Consider the following 13,296-nt stretch of genomic DNA (forward strand, 5'->3'; position numbering starts at 1 on the left):
CCCAGATGTCCTAGCTGTGTCTGAAGCCTAGCTTAGGAAGGCCACAAAAAATCCTGAAATTTCCATTCCTAACTATAACATTTTCCGACAAGATAGAACTGCCAAGAAGGCAGAGTTGCAATCTACTGCAGAGAGAGCCTGCAGAGCTCTGTCATACTGTCCAGGTCAGTGCCAAAACAATTTGAGCTTCTACTTTTAAAAATCCACCTTTCCGGAAACAAGTCTCTCAACGTTGCCACTTGTTATAGACCCCCAGCTGTGCCCTGCACACCATATGTGAATTGATTGCCCCCCATCGATCTTCAGAGTTCGTAATGTTAGGTGACCTAAACTGGGACAAGCTTAGCACCACGGCCGTCCTACAATCTAAGCTAGATGCCCTCAGTCTCACACAAATTATCAAGGAACCTACCAGGTTCAACCCTAAATCCGTAACCATGGGCACCCTCTTAGATATCATTCTGACCAACATGCCCTCTAAATACACCTCTGCTGTCATCAACCAGGATCTCAGTGATCCTTGCCTGCGTGCGTAATGGGTCCGTGGTCAAACGCTCCCTAAAACACTTAAACGATCAGGCCTTTTTAATCGACCTGGCCCGGGTATCCTGGAAGGATATTGACCTCATCCCGTCAGTAGAGGATGCCTGGTTGGTCTTTAAAAGTGCTTTCCTCTCCATCTTAAATAAGCATGCCCCATTCAAAAAATGTATAACTAACAGATATAGCCCTTGGTTCACCCCAGACTTGCCTACCCTTGACCAGCACAAAAACATCCTGTGGCGTTCTGCATTAGCATCGAATAGCCCCCGCGATATGCAACTTTTCAGGGAAGTCAGGAACCAATACACTCAGCTAACGCTAGCTTTGTCAAACAGAAATTTGCATCCTGTAGCACTAATTCCAAACAGTTTTGGGACACTGTAAAGTCCATGGAGAATAAGAGCACCTCCTCCCAGCTGCCTACTGTACTGATGGTAGGAAACATTGTCACCACCGATAAAACAACGATAATTGATAATTTCAATAAGCATTTTTCTACGGCTGGCCATGCTTTCCATCTGGCTACCCCCACCCCGGCCAACATCTCAGCACCCCCTGCAGTAACTTGCCCAAGTCCCCCCCCCCTCCACTTCTCCTTCACCAAAATCCAGACAGCTGATGTTCTGAAAGAGCTGAAAAATATGGATCCCTACAAATCAGCTGGGCTAGACAATCTGGACCCTCTCTTTCTAAAATGATTCCCCAAAATTGTTGCAACCCCTATTACTAGACTCTCTTTCGTATCGTCTGAGATCCCCAAAGATGGGAAAACTGCCGCGGTCATCCCCCTCTTCAAAGGGGAGGCACTCTAGACCAAAACTGTTACAAACCTATATCCATCCTGCCCTGCCTTTTCTAAAATCTTCGAAAGCCAAGTTAACAAGCAGATCAACGACCATTTTGAATCGCACTATGGAATCTGGTTTCTGAGCTGGTCATGCGTGCACCTCAGCCATGCTCAAGGTCCAAAACGATATCATAACCGCAATCGATAACAGACAATACTGTGCAGCCGTCTTCATTGACCTGGTCAAGGCTTTTGACTCTGTCAAACACCACATTCTTATCGGCATACTCAATAGCCTTGGCTTCTAAAATGACTGCCTTGCCTGGCTCAACAACTGCCTCTCAGATGGAGTTCAATGTGTCAAATCGGAGGGCCTGTTGTCTGGACCTCTGGCAGTCTCTATGGGGGTGTCACAGGGTTCAATTCTTGGGCTGACTCTTTTCTCTGTATATATCAATGATGTCGCACTTGCTGCTTGTGATTCTCTGATCCACCTCTACGCAGATGACACCATTCTGTATACGTCCGGCCTTTCTTTGGACACTGTGCTAACAAACCTCCAAATGAGCTTCAATGCCATACAACACTCCTTCCGAGGCCTTCAACTGCTTTTAAATGCTTGTAAAACTAAATGCATGCTCTTCAACCAATTGCTGCCCGTACCCTCTCGCCCGACTTGCATCACTACTCTGGACAGTTCTGACTTAGAATATGTGGACACCTACAAATACCTAGGTGTCTGGTTAGACTGTAAACTCTCCTTCCAGACTCACATGAAGCATCTCCAATCCAAAAATAAATCTAGAATTGGCTTCCTATTTCACAACAAAGCCTCCTTCACTCATGCTGCCAAACATACCCTCGTAAAACTGACTATCCTACCGATCCTTGACTTCGGCGATGTCATTTACAAAAGAGCCTCCAACACTCTACTCAGCAAACTGGATGTAGTTTATCACAGTGCCATCAGTTTTGTATGCTCTCGTTGGCTGGCCCTCACTACATATTCGTCGCCAAACCCACTGGCTCCAAGTCATCAATAAGTCTTTGCTAGGTAAAGCCCCGCCTTATCTTAGCTCCCTGGTCACCATAGCAACACTCACCCGTAGCACGTGCTCCAGCAGGTATATTTAACTGGTTATCCCCAAAGCCAACACTTCCTTTGGCCGCCTTTCCTTCCAGTTCCCTGCTGCCAATGACTGGAACGAATTGCAAAAATCACTGAAGCTGGAGTCTTATAGTCTTAAGCATCAGCTGTCAGAGCAGCTTACCAATCACTGTACCTGTACACAGCCAATCTGTAAAATAACTACCGTATCCCCATATTGTTACTTACCCTCCTGCTCTTTTGCACCCCAGTATCTCTACTTGCACATCATCATGTGAACATCTGTCATTCCGGTGTTAATGCTAAATTGTAATTATTTTGCATCCATGGCCTATTTATTGACTTATACCTCCCTACTCTTCTAGATTTGCACACACTGTACATAGATTTTTAGTGGGTAGTGGGCACTGCAAAATGGGTCTGACGGAATTACCTCTGCTCCGCTACCTGCCACATCAGGTTTGATGAAGGACTGTGTGACTGACTAGCTACACAGGAGCTACTCTCCCTGCAGTTACCTACAGTTACGAAAGTTTGGCGAGACACGTTATAGATGTGTTAGACCTCAGAGAGAGGATTTACAGTGCCTTGCGAAAGTATTCGGCCCCCTTGAACTTTGCGACCTTTTGCCACATTTCAGGCTTCAAACATAAAGATGAAGTGGAACAACATTTATTGGATATTTCAAACTTTTTTAACAAATCAAAAACTGAAAAATTGGGCGTGCAAAATTATTCAGCCCCTTTACTTTCAGTGCAGCAAACTCTCTCCAGAAGTTCAGTGAGGATCTCTGAATGATCCAATGTTGACCTAAATGACTAATGATGATAAATACAATCCACCTGTGTGTAATCAAGTCTCCGTATAAATGCACCTGCACTGTGATAGTCTCAGAGGTCCGTTAAAAGCGCAGAGAGCATCATGAAGAACAAGGAACACACCAGGCAGGTCCGAGATACTGTTGTGAAGAAGTTTCAAGCCGGATTTGGATACAAAAGATTTCCTAAGCTTTCAACATCCCAAGGAGCACTGTGCAAGCGATAATATTGAAATGGAAGGAGTTTCAGACCACTGCAAATCTACCAAGACCTGGCCGTCCCTCTAAACTTTCAGCTCATACAAGGAAAAGACTGATCAGAGATGCAGCCAAGAGGCCCATGATCACTCTGGATGAACTGCAGAGATCTACAGCTGAGGTGGGAGACTCTGTCCATAGGACAACAATCAGTCGTATATTGCACAAATCTGGCCTTTATGGAAGAGTGGCAAGAAGAAAGCCATTTCTTAAAGATATCCATAAAAACAAGCCACCTGGGAGACACACCAAACATGTGGAGAAGGTGCTCTGGTCAGATGAAACCAAAATTGAACTTTTTGGCAACAATGCAAAACGTTATGTTTGGCGTTAAAGCAACACAGCTCATCACCCTGAACACACCATCCCCACTGTCATGGTAGTGGCAGCATCATGGTTTGGGCCTGCTTTTCTTCAGCAGGGACAGGGAAGATGGTTAAAATTGATGGGAAGATGGATGGAGCCAAATACAGGACCATTCTGGAAGAAAACCTGATGGAGTCTGCAAAAGACCTGAGACTGGGACGGAGATTTGTCTTCCAACAAGACAATGATCCAAAACATAAATCAAAATCTACAATGGAATGGTTCAAAAATAAACATATCCAGGTGTTAGAATGGCCAAGTCAAAGTCCAGACCTGAATCCAATCAAGAATCTGTGGAAAGAACTGAAAACTGCTGTTCACAAATGCTCTCCATCCAACCTCACTGAGCTCGAGCTGTTTTGCAAGGAGGAATGGGAAAAAATGTAGGTATCTCGATGTGCAAAACTGATAGACATACCCCAAGCGACTTACAGCTGTAATCGCAGCAAAAGGTGGCGCTACAAAGTATTAACTTAAGGGGGCTGAATAATTTTGCACGCCCAATTTTTCCGTTTTTGATTTGTTAAAAAAGTTTTAAATATCCAATAAAAGTCGTTCCACTTCATGATTGTGTCCCACTTGTTGTTGATTCTTCACAAAAAAATACAGTTTTATATCTTTATGTTTGAAGCCTGAAATGTGGCAAAAGGTCGCAAAGTTCAAGGGGGGCGAATACTTTCGCAAGGCACTGTATCTAAAGGTCACTGCTATCATCACATGCATTTTAGAGCTCTACTGCGGTATCTCGGTTATTTAGTGTAGGATAGTGTGTTGATTGGTGGTTGCTCTCTCTTCAGTTCTCTTCCATTTCTCGTTCACCTCGTCGCAGTTTGTTCTCTGTCAAAGCCTTAGGCCCCTCTGTTCTCTTACTTTTCTCTTGTTTCATCCTCCACCTACCCACCCTTTCTTTCGGTTCTTCTTGACTTCCTCTGCTGCCAGTGACACATGGGAACGTTAAGACCCTAGCAGACCATCTTCAATCGATTTTTCCACGTGTCATTACTTTTACCCATTTTCTCTCTTCTCCAAGATGGAGGAGGTAGATCTCTGGGGTTGCCATTTGTCAATGAAGATGGCTGTGGGAGTAAGTCAATTCCCTCCCAGCCTCATGCCCTAACAGAGACGAGCTGAAAGAGGGTGGTGTGGGGATATAAGGAGCATGCAGGAGCCTCTGCTGAACTGTCAATCCAGAGAGAAGAATCTGCCAGTAGCCCCACTCCAATGACCTCCATCACAGTGAAAAGAGAGGGAGGCTGAATATGGGTGGAGAGATGCCAGTTATTTACTGGCAAAACAAGAGGAAGGGACAGTTGGTGGGGGGGACTGGAAATGTATAAATTTTTTTAAGCCCTAGTTTGTCATGGCAGGTCATCTAGACTAGAGCCTGGGCTCTGTGCTGATATGGCTTCTTCTCCACTGCTGTGTGCTGGTGATAGCCTAGCGCAGCCCTGGCTATGGTCCTAGACTAAACCACCACTAGCCTGTCTGCCATTCTCTCACAATCAGCAGAGGAACCGGCAGAAGCCCAGCCCAGTCCAGGGAGGAGGTAACATGACGCATTACTGTATAAACTCACTAATCCTGAGCTGTAAAGACACCGAAAGGAACAAATGTTTGGCCTACTGGACATATGCTAAGCTGGCTAGCCTATTATTGTGTCCAGTCAAGTGTATCCTTTACCCCACAAGGTATTCCTGGGTGCTTTCCATTACTTTACCCGAAAATATCTCTATATTTTTTTTGTTATGTGCTTTTTTTAATCATATCCCTTATCAGTCCACCCACATCTGTTGAGGCTCTCGGCTGTGGAGAATGCTTCTCTCTCTCGCTCTGACCCTCTGTGACTCTCAGTGACTCAGCGTGTACCAGATGGTTCCACCACAGCAACTTCCACAGCAGCCCACCATGATCCGCTTCAGCCTCAGTTATTTGGGATATTAATTAACCAGAGGAATCCCAATGCACAACACTGTTGTAGTCTTTGTTTACCTCCGAGTAGAGGTGTGATTTCTGTAAAGGTCAGGTTGAGTCCTGATCAAGGTAGCTGAATGTCATCTATTCTAGCCACTCATCAGTCTCTCCTCAGCAGCCCTGTGTGAAGCCAGCAGCCCTGTGTGATCCCTCTCTTACTGATTCCATCACTGCCACGTCTCCTCTTCTCTATCACCCTGGGTCTGTGTTGTGTAGAACAGAGTGGGTACTTGGTAGCTGGCTGCAGCGTCTCACTTTCAGCCCTGAGCCATGCTGCCAAACGACTTCAAGCGCTGAGTTCATTAACGGGGTGTGTGTGTGTGTGTGTGTGTGTGTGTGTGTGTGTGTGTGTGTGTGTGTGTGAGAGAGAGAGAGAGAGAACTTTTCGTGTGTGTTCCCCTGCCGAACACCAGGTCGCTCCTCTGTGCCAGCAAAGATAAAGCCCTCTCTCCTCTCAGCAGAATAATAGGAACCCACAACCAGGCCTGCCCTGGGGAAACACTGAGACTGCAGGGTCCTCACACTCACGCACACACACTCACTTGTACGCGCTCACACTCATTCACCTTTGCTATGTGCTTGGAATCTCTTCTGGCTACTATTATTCATGATGAGCAGAGAGCTAGGAGCTACTTGAGCAGGAATGAAATCCCCCACAGCAGTGTGGGTGGGTGGAGAAACGCTATAGGGGGTCAGAGGGTGTATGTGCAGCTGTTGCTATGTTTCCTCCTGCCTCCCATAGTCCCTTCCCATAGAAGCCCATAATCCCTTCCCTAAGAAATCCATAGCTGCAATTCTCACTTCACAGTCAGAGAAGAGCCCATGGTTCCTGTTGATTCATTGTGTTGTGGAGGCTCTTTGTGTGTGAACTTACCTTCAGTATACCTTCTGGGAGGTGACTCTGGGGGATGGTATTAGAGATATGGCTATTGGCTAGAGACCCATAGCGTAGCCTCTCAGCTCTAAACTGCACACACAGACAGACTGAGTGATCACACTGTGGAGATCTTTATTCATCTTGATAGGGCACACTCTCCTTGGTGGCTCTGTCAGAGCTCTCTTTCTCTCTCGGTCTTCTCTCGGTCTTCCCCCGCTCTCTCCGTCTTCCCCCGCTCTCTCCGTCTTCCCCGCTCTCTCCGTCTTCCCCGCTCTCTCCGTCTTCCCCCGCTCTCTCCGTCTTCCCCCGCTCTCTCCGTCTTCCCCCGCTCTCTCCGTCTTCCCCCGCTCTCTCCGTCTTCCCCCGCTCTCTCCGTCTTCCCCCGCTCTCTCCCTCTTCTCTCGCTCTCTCCCTCTTCCCTCGCTCTCTCCCCTTGCCTCGCTTTATCCCTCTTGCCTCGCTCTATCCCTCTTGCCTCGCTCTATCCCTCTTGCCTCGCTCTATCCCTCTTGCCTCGCTCTATCCCTCTTGCCTCGCTCTATCCCTCTTGCCTCGCTCTATCCCTCTTGCCTCGCTCTATCCCTCTTGCCTCGCTCTATCCCTCTTGCCTCGCTCTCTCTCTCTTGCCTCGCTCTCTCTCTCTTGCCTCGCTCTCTCTCTCTTGCCTCGCTCTATCCCTCTTGCCTCGCTCTCTCCCTCTTGCCTCGCTCTATCCCTCTTGCCTCGCTCTATCCCTCTTGCCTCGCTCTATTCCTCTTGCCTCGCGCTCTCTCTCTTCCCTCGCGCTCTCTCTCTCTTCCCTCGCTCTCTCTCTCTCTTCCCTCGCTCTCTCTCTCTCTTCCCTCGCTCTCTCTCTCTCTTCCCTCGCTCTCTCTCTCTCTTCCCTCTCCTCCCTGTGTCAGCCTCTCCGTCTCTTTGAAGTGAACTGTTAACCCCTGGCTGTCCCCTCAGGACACTGGTCTTCATTAAACTAAATGTGTCTATTGTTGCCTTGCCTACATCAGCTTGTTGTTAATAAGACCGGAACAGAAGTTTCAACTTTATTCTTTATACACTACAGTGTCTCTGTGTCTGTTTTTGGGCCTGAGAGGAGGCTTTTCACGTAGCCCAATTTATTGTTAGTGTCTGTACAAGGGACGATTCAGCTCACAGCTAGAGATCAATTGCAATTCAGCACAGGGAAAACAACAATTAATATGTAGAGTTGTCTCATTATTGGAGTGAATGTTGGTTCAGTGCCACCGGCTGACTCTGGTCACTGATACAGAGGAGATCTGAGGGCTGTCGCCTCGTTTCTGTCCTGTCTCTAACGGTTTCCTCCCCTCTCACGTAATTACAGATCCCTATAAAACTCTCTGAGTGAAGATGGCGTTCTTCAAGAACAACTTCTGGGTGAGTCTATTTGATGTATTATATTCTATGAGGATCATTGGCAGCTCAACATGGAGAGGTGAAAACTAGCAGTCAAGGATAGGGTTATGTAACGATCAGACATTGTTTTATTTGGCCATTATGCAGGCAAACGTTAGACCCTTTTACCGCTCATTTCTATACAGATTGCAGAAGCTAATAAAAACCCAAACACTTACAAACTGTTTGTATCCGAAGCAATAGGCCTGCCTTTTACAGTTAAATATAATACAGAACAACTTTTGTACAGCATTATATATTTTTTTACTTTATTTAACTAGGCAACAAATTCTTATCCCCAATGATGACCAACCAAAAGGCAAAAGGCCTCCTGCGGGGACGGGGGCCTGGGATTAAAAATAAAAAACAACACAACAAGAGAGACAACAAGTGAACACATATATATATATACTTAAAGGGGACAAATACATGTAGGCTGGCAGAACAATTCCAGTCTATTCCCCTGAATCACATATGAGTCATGACACCTTACTTTCTCAGTAATTAATCTGTGAATGATACTGAACCACCACCATGATGCACATGTTGCACTCTACCAGTCTCCTGAGTGATATCTCTCTCTCTCTCTCTCTCTCTCTCTCTCTCTCTCTCTCTCTCTCTCTCTCTCTTTCTCTCTCTCTTTCTCTTTCTCTTTCTCTTTCTCTTTCTCTTTCTCTTTCTCTTTCTCTTTCTCTTTCTCTCTCTCTCTCTCTCTCTCTCTCTCTCTCTCTCTCTCTCTCTCTCTCTCTCTCTCTCTCTCTCTCTCTCTCTCTCTCTCTCTCTTTCTCTCTTTCTCTCTTTCTCTCTTTCTCTCTCTCTTTCTCTTTCTCTATCTCTCTCTCTCTCTCGGTGCATGCTGGGTGTTTTTGGAGTTTGAGTGTTTGGTGTGGAAAGCTCTATCCTAACTAACTTTCTTGATTCTTTTCTTTACATGTTATTTTCTATGGTGGAGAGTTAATGCAATATTTGTTTTTAGCGGTATCCAAAGTTTTTTTTTTCAAAGTTAGGGTGGAAGAGGACAGAGTAACTTTCCTGGGGGTTGGAAGGTGTAGTGTGCGCAATGGCTTCTCAGCCTAGCGCGGAGGTGACGCTGTCGATACAGCATGGATTCAGGTGTGTTCCTGAGAACGGAGTTAAGGTGGAGGAGGTTCTGCTCACGGTCGGTGAACAGGTAGGAGCTGAGTTTATACATTCTGCTTCTAGAATGAACAAAGCTGTGGTTGTGTTCATGAAAAGGGCTAATTTGGTCGGTAGGCTAATTGCTCGCGGAATATTTGTAAGGGATGTGTTGGTGTCAATTTCACCTCTCTCTACCCCTTCAACAAGAGTTGTAGTGGCAAATTTGCCTCCGTTTATTACGGATGATCAAATTAGGAAAGAGCTGAGTCGTTTTGGTAAGTTTGCTAGCGGTTTCCGTGTACTGTCAGCAGGTTTTCAGGCAGATGCCGTTAAGCACGTTGTTTCGTTCAGGAGGCAAGTGTTTATGTTTCTGAACAATAATGAGCAACAGCTAAATGTGCATTTTAAAGTGAGGCATGGGGAGGGGCTCTATGCAGGTTTTGCCAGCACAGATAGTCTACGGTGTTTTGAATGTGGGGATTTGGGGCACAAGAGCTTTGCGTGCCCACATAAAGGCCATAGACAAGGTGAGGGTACAAGCGCAAGTGGGGGAAATCGAGGTCAAAATGCAGGGGGTAAGGAGATGCAGAGGCTGGACCTAGTCAGTCTAGAGATGGTGGTGTAGATGAGGCTGGGTCTAGTCAGGCTAGAGATGGTGGAGAAGCAGAGGCTGGGTCTAGTCAGGCTACAGATGGTAGGGTAGTGGAGGCTGGGTCTAGTCAGGCTAGAGATGGTGGAGAAGCAGAGGCTGGGTCTAGTCAGGCTAGAGATGGTGGGGTAGCTGAGGCTGGGCCGAGTCATGCTATGGAGGGTGGTGTAGCTGAGGCTGGCCCTAGTCATGCTTCTGGAGGGTGCTGTAGATGATGCTGGGCCTAGTCATGCTATGGAGGGTGGTATAGCTGAGGCTGGCCCTAGTCATGCTATGGAGGGTGGTGTAGCTGAGGCTGGCCCTAGTCATGCTATGGAGGGTGGTGCAGATGATACTGCGTCTAGTCAGGTTATTCTAGTGGATGAGGAGAGTATAGTGGGGAAGTGTAAGAGATTAGGGGGGGAGGAGGAGGGTGTCAAGAGGAAAAAGAAAAAGGGTGTGGACAAAGGCACCATGGAAATGTTGCCTGTTGCTGTGGGTGAGGCCCTAACCAGAGAGAAAGGGCAGGTGGTCTGGGTGGGAGACAGAGAAGAGGAGGAAAGTGAGTCTGAGGAAGAGGATGAGGACTTATTTTTTTCAGACTCCTCTTCAATTGGCCCGGAGCTGACAGCCAGTCAACCAGAGGGGTCTAAGTACGTTGAGAGAACTGACAAGGTTCCTGAATGAGACTAAGGGGAAAAAGTTCATCTTGAGGCTTTTTTCCTGATCCTAGAAAGTTTGTAAGATCAGTACAACATGCTATGAGAAATGAGGGGCATGGTGTCCTCTCACCCAGGAAACGGTTTAGGTTGAGGAAGTGGGTCACAACAGTGCGTAAAGGTTTACCTTCAGACACTGTTTAAATGTTTAATTTCTTACTGACACTGGGGCTTTTTGAGCTTTGCTATTGGTCTATTTCTCTGCTGGCTTTTCTCCCACTTCTTATGGAGACTCTTCGGGTAGGCTCGCTCAATATAAATGGCGCCAGAGATGCGGGAAAGAGGAGTGTGTTGGGTGAATATGTAAAACAAAAAAAAAGTACAGGTTATGTTTCTGCAGGAGACGCATAGTGATGTGGTGAATGAAGTTGATTGGGGGCTCTGGTGGAAAGGGGCAAGTGTGTTGAGCCATGGGACAAATCTTAGTGCAGGGGTGGCAGTCCTTTTTGCACCGGGTCTGGCTGTAAAAATGTGCTCCTCAAAGGAGGTGTGTAGGGGTAGGTTGCTTGTTGTTAAAGCAGAAATTAACAACATGTGTTTTGTCTTTATAAATGTGTATGCGCCTAACACAGGGAGAGAAAGAGGGGTTCTATTTGGGAGTCTTAGACAGGAACTCTCACAAGTAGCGCCTGAGGAGACGCTGGTGATCGGAGGTGACTGGAACTGTACAATGGATTTTACAAAAGATAGAAATGGGGAAGAGCCTCATTCAGTGTCAGTGGGAGTGTTAAGGGACATCTTTAATCAGTTTGACCTAGTGGATGTTTGGAGAACTAAACATCCAAACACAAGACAGTATACGTGGGTGAAGGTTTTTGGGGCTAGGGTGAGTGCAGCTCGACTTGATCGTTTTACATGTCCAGGAATCAGAGCAATAGGCTGCTGGGTGCTACCATTCTCCCAGTGGGGTTTTCGGATCACCACATAACCATGGCTCGGCTGTCTATTTCACCAGGGCCCCGGCAGGCATCTTATTGGAAGTTCAATGTAAAGCTCTTACAAGATGCCACTGTTTGCTCAGGTTCCCAGACTTTTTGGGAAAGATGGGGGCAGCGAAGAGAGGAGTATGAGTCTCTGAGTCAATGGTGGGATGTGGGGAAAGTGCAAATTCGGCTTTTCTGTCAACAGTACACAGCTCTCTCATCCTCAGAGGCTAGGAGAGTATTGGGGGAACTAGAGCGGTGTATTAGTGAGATGGCGGTAGAGATGGTGGGGCAAGGCAATGTAGGCCTCCAGGCTAACTTAGCCGGGTACGTAGGGACCTGGGCAGTTTTTTCAGGTTAAAGCAAAGGGAGCACTTGTAAGAGCTAGGTTCTCCATGCTCAAGGAGATGGATGCTCCCAGCTCCTTCTTCTTCGGTTTGGAAAGACAGAGCAGCGAAGCCAAGGGTATGCATTGTCTATGGCTGTCTGATGGGCGGGTGACCTCTGTGGTGGGGAGATGCGGGAGCGGACTGTGGAGTTTTATACTGAATTGTATAGGGCAGAAATGTGTGATCCTATGTGTGCTCAGGTCTTGTTCGCAGGACTCCTAAGCTCTCTCGGGCACAGAGGGATGAAATGGACATTCCTCTGTTGTCACATGAACTGGCAGAGGCAGTAACCCAGATGTCCCCCGGTCGTGCACCCGGGGTCGATGGACTTCCAGTGGAATTTTACAAAACATTCTGGGGAACAATTGGACAGGATTTCTTTTGCGTGTTGCGAGAATGCGTCGGGGTAGGAGAGTTGCCGATGAGCTGCCGTCGGGCGGCTCTGACTCTCCTGCCCAAAAAAGGGGACTTGTGTGAACTTAAGAACTGGAGGCCTGTGGCATTACTCTGTGCGGACTACAAGATTTTTGCCAAGGTCCTCTCTAACAGACTGAAGTCCCATCTGGACTTTATAATACACAAGGACCAGACATATTGTGTACCGGGACGCTCAATCACGGACAACTTGTTCTTGATGTTGGACTTGTCGAGAGGTTCTAATGTGAACTTTGGACTGGTCTCTTTAGATCAAGAGAAGGCTTTTGATAGAGTGGATCATGAGTATCTGTTTAATGTGATGTCTGTGTTTGGGTTTGGAAAGAGTTTTGTGACCTGTGTGAAGCTGTTGTATGCTGGGGCGTCATGTATGGTTAAGGTGGGAGGGGGGCTCAGTAGGCCAGTCTGGGTGAGACGGGGCATTCGACAAGGATGCCCTCTATCTGGGCAGCTGTACACACTAGCCATTGAGCCTTTTTTAGGACTGCTACGCAGGAGACTGCGGGGAGTGTGCTGGACAGGCATGGATGTGGTGACAGGAATAGCAGTCTCAGCATATGCAGATTAAGTTTCTGCGATGGTCAGGGATGGGCAAGATATGCAGGAACTAGAGACTAGTCTGAAGGTGTACGAGGGAGCTTCATCAGCTAAGGTAAACTGGGGAAAGAGCAAAGCTCTGTTATGTGGGGCATGGGGGGATAGGGCTCCTCCTCTGCTTCCAGGGGGTTTGCAGTGGGGTTGTGAAGGGCTTAAAGTGTTGGGGGTGTACCTGGGCTCGGAGAGGTGGGTCAGCAAGAACTGGGAGGGGCTGACACAGGCAGTGGTGTCAAGACTGGCCAGGTGGAGGTGGCTCCTGTCCCAAGTGCTGATAATCAACAACCTGGTGGCATCTTCCTTGTGGCATAAACTGGCTGTCCTCAACCCCCCCACCGGTCTGCTTGCAGAC

General features: G+C 47.4%; 1 protein-coding gene across 3 annotated transcripts in view; it reads left to right on the plus strand.

The window, feature by feature from the left end:
- LOC118390390 (F-BAR domain only protein 1-like) overlaps positions 1-13,296 on the plus strand; it is a 58,487-nt gene that overhangs the window by 7,788 nt on the left and 37,403 nt on the right. For all 3 annotated transcript variants that reach the window (XM_035780892.1, XM_035780911.1, XM_035780902.2), the window contains exon 2: positions 8,067-8,119. In XM_035780892.1, the coding sequence (XP_035636785.1) occupies positions 8,093-8,119 (27 nt within the window). In that variant the 5' untranslated portion in view covers positions 8,067-8,092. The remainder of the gene's footprint in view (positions 1-8,066; positions 8,120-13,296) is intronic.

Source organism: Oncorhynchus keta, chromosome 1 (genome assembly GCF_023373465.1).
Source record: "Oncorhynchus keta strain PuntledgeMale-10-30-2019 chromosome 1, Oket_V2, whole genome shotgun sequence".
NCBI classification, from domain to species: domain Eukaryota; kingdom Metazoa; phylum Chordata; class Actinopteri; order Salmoniformes; family Salmonidae; genus Oncorhynchus; species Oncorhynchus keta.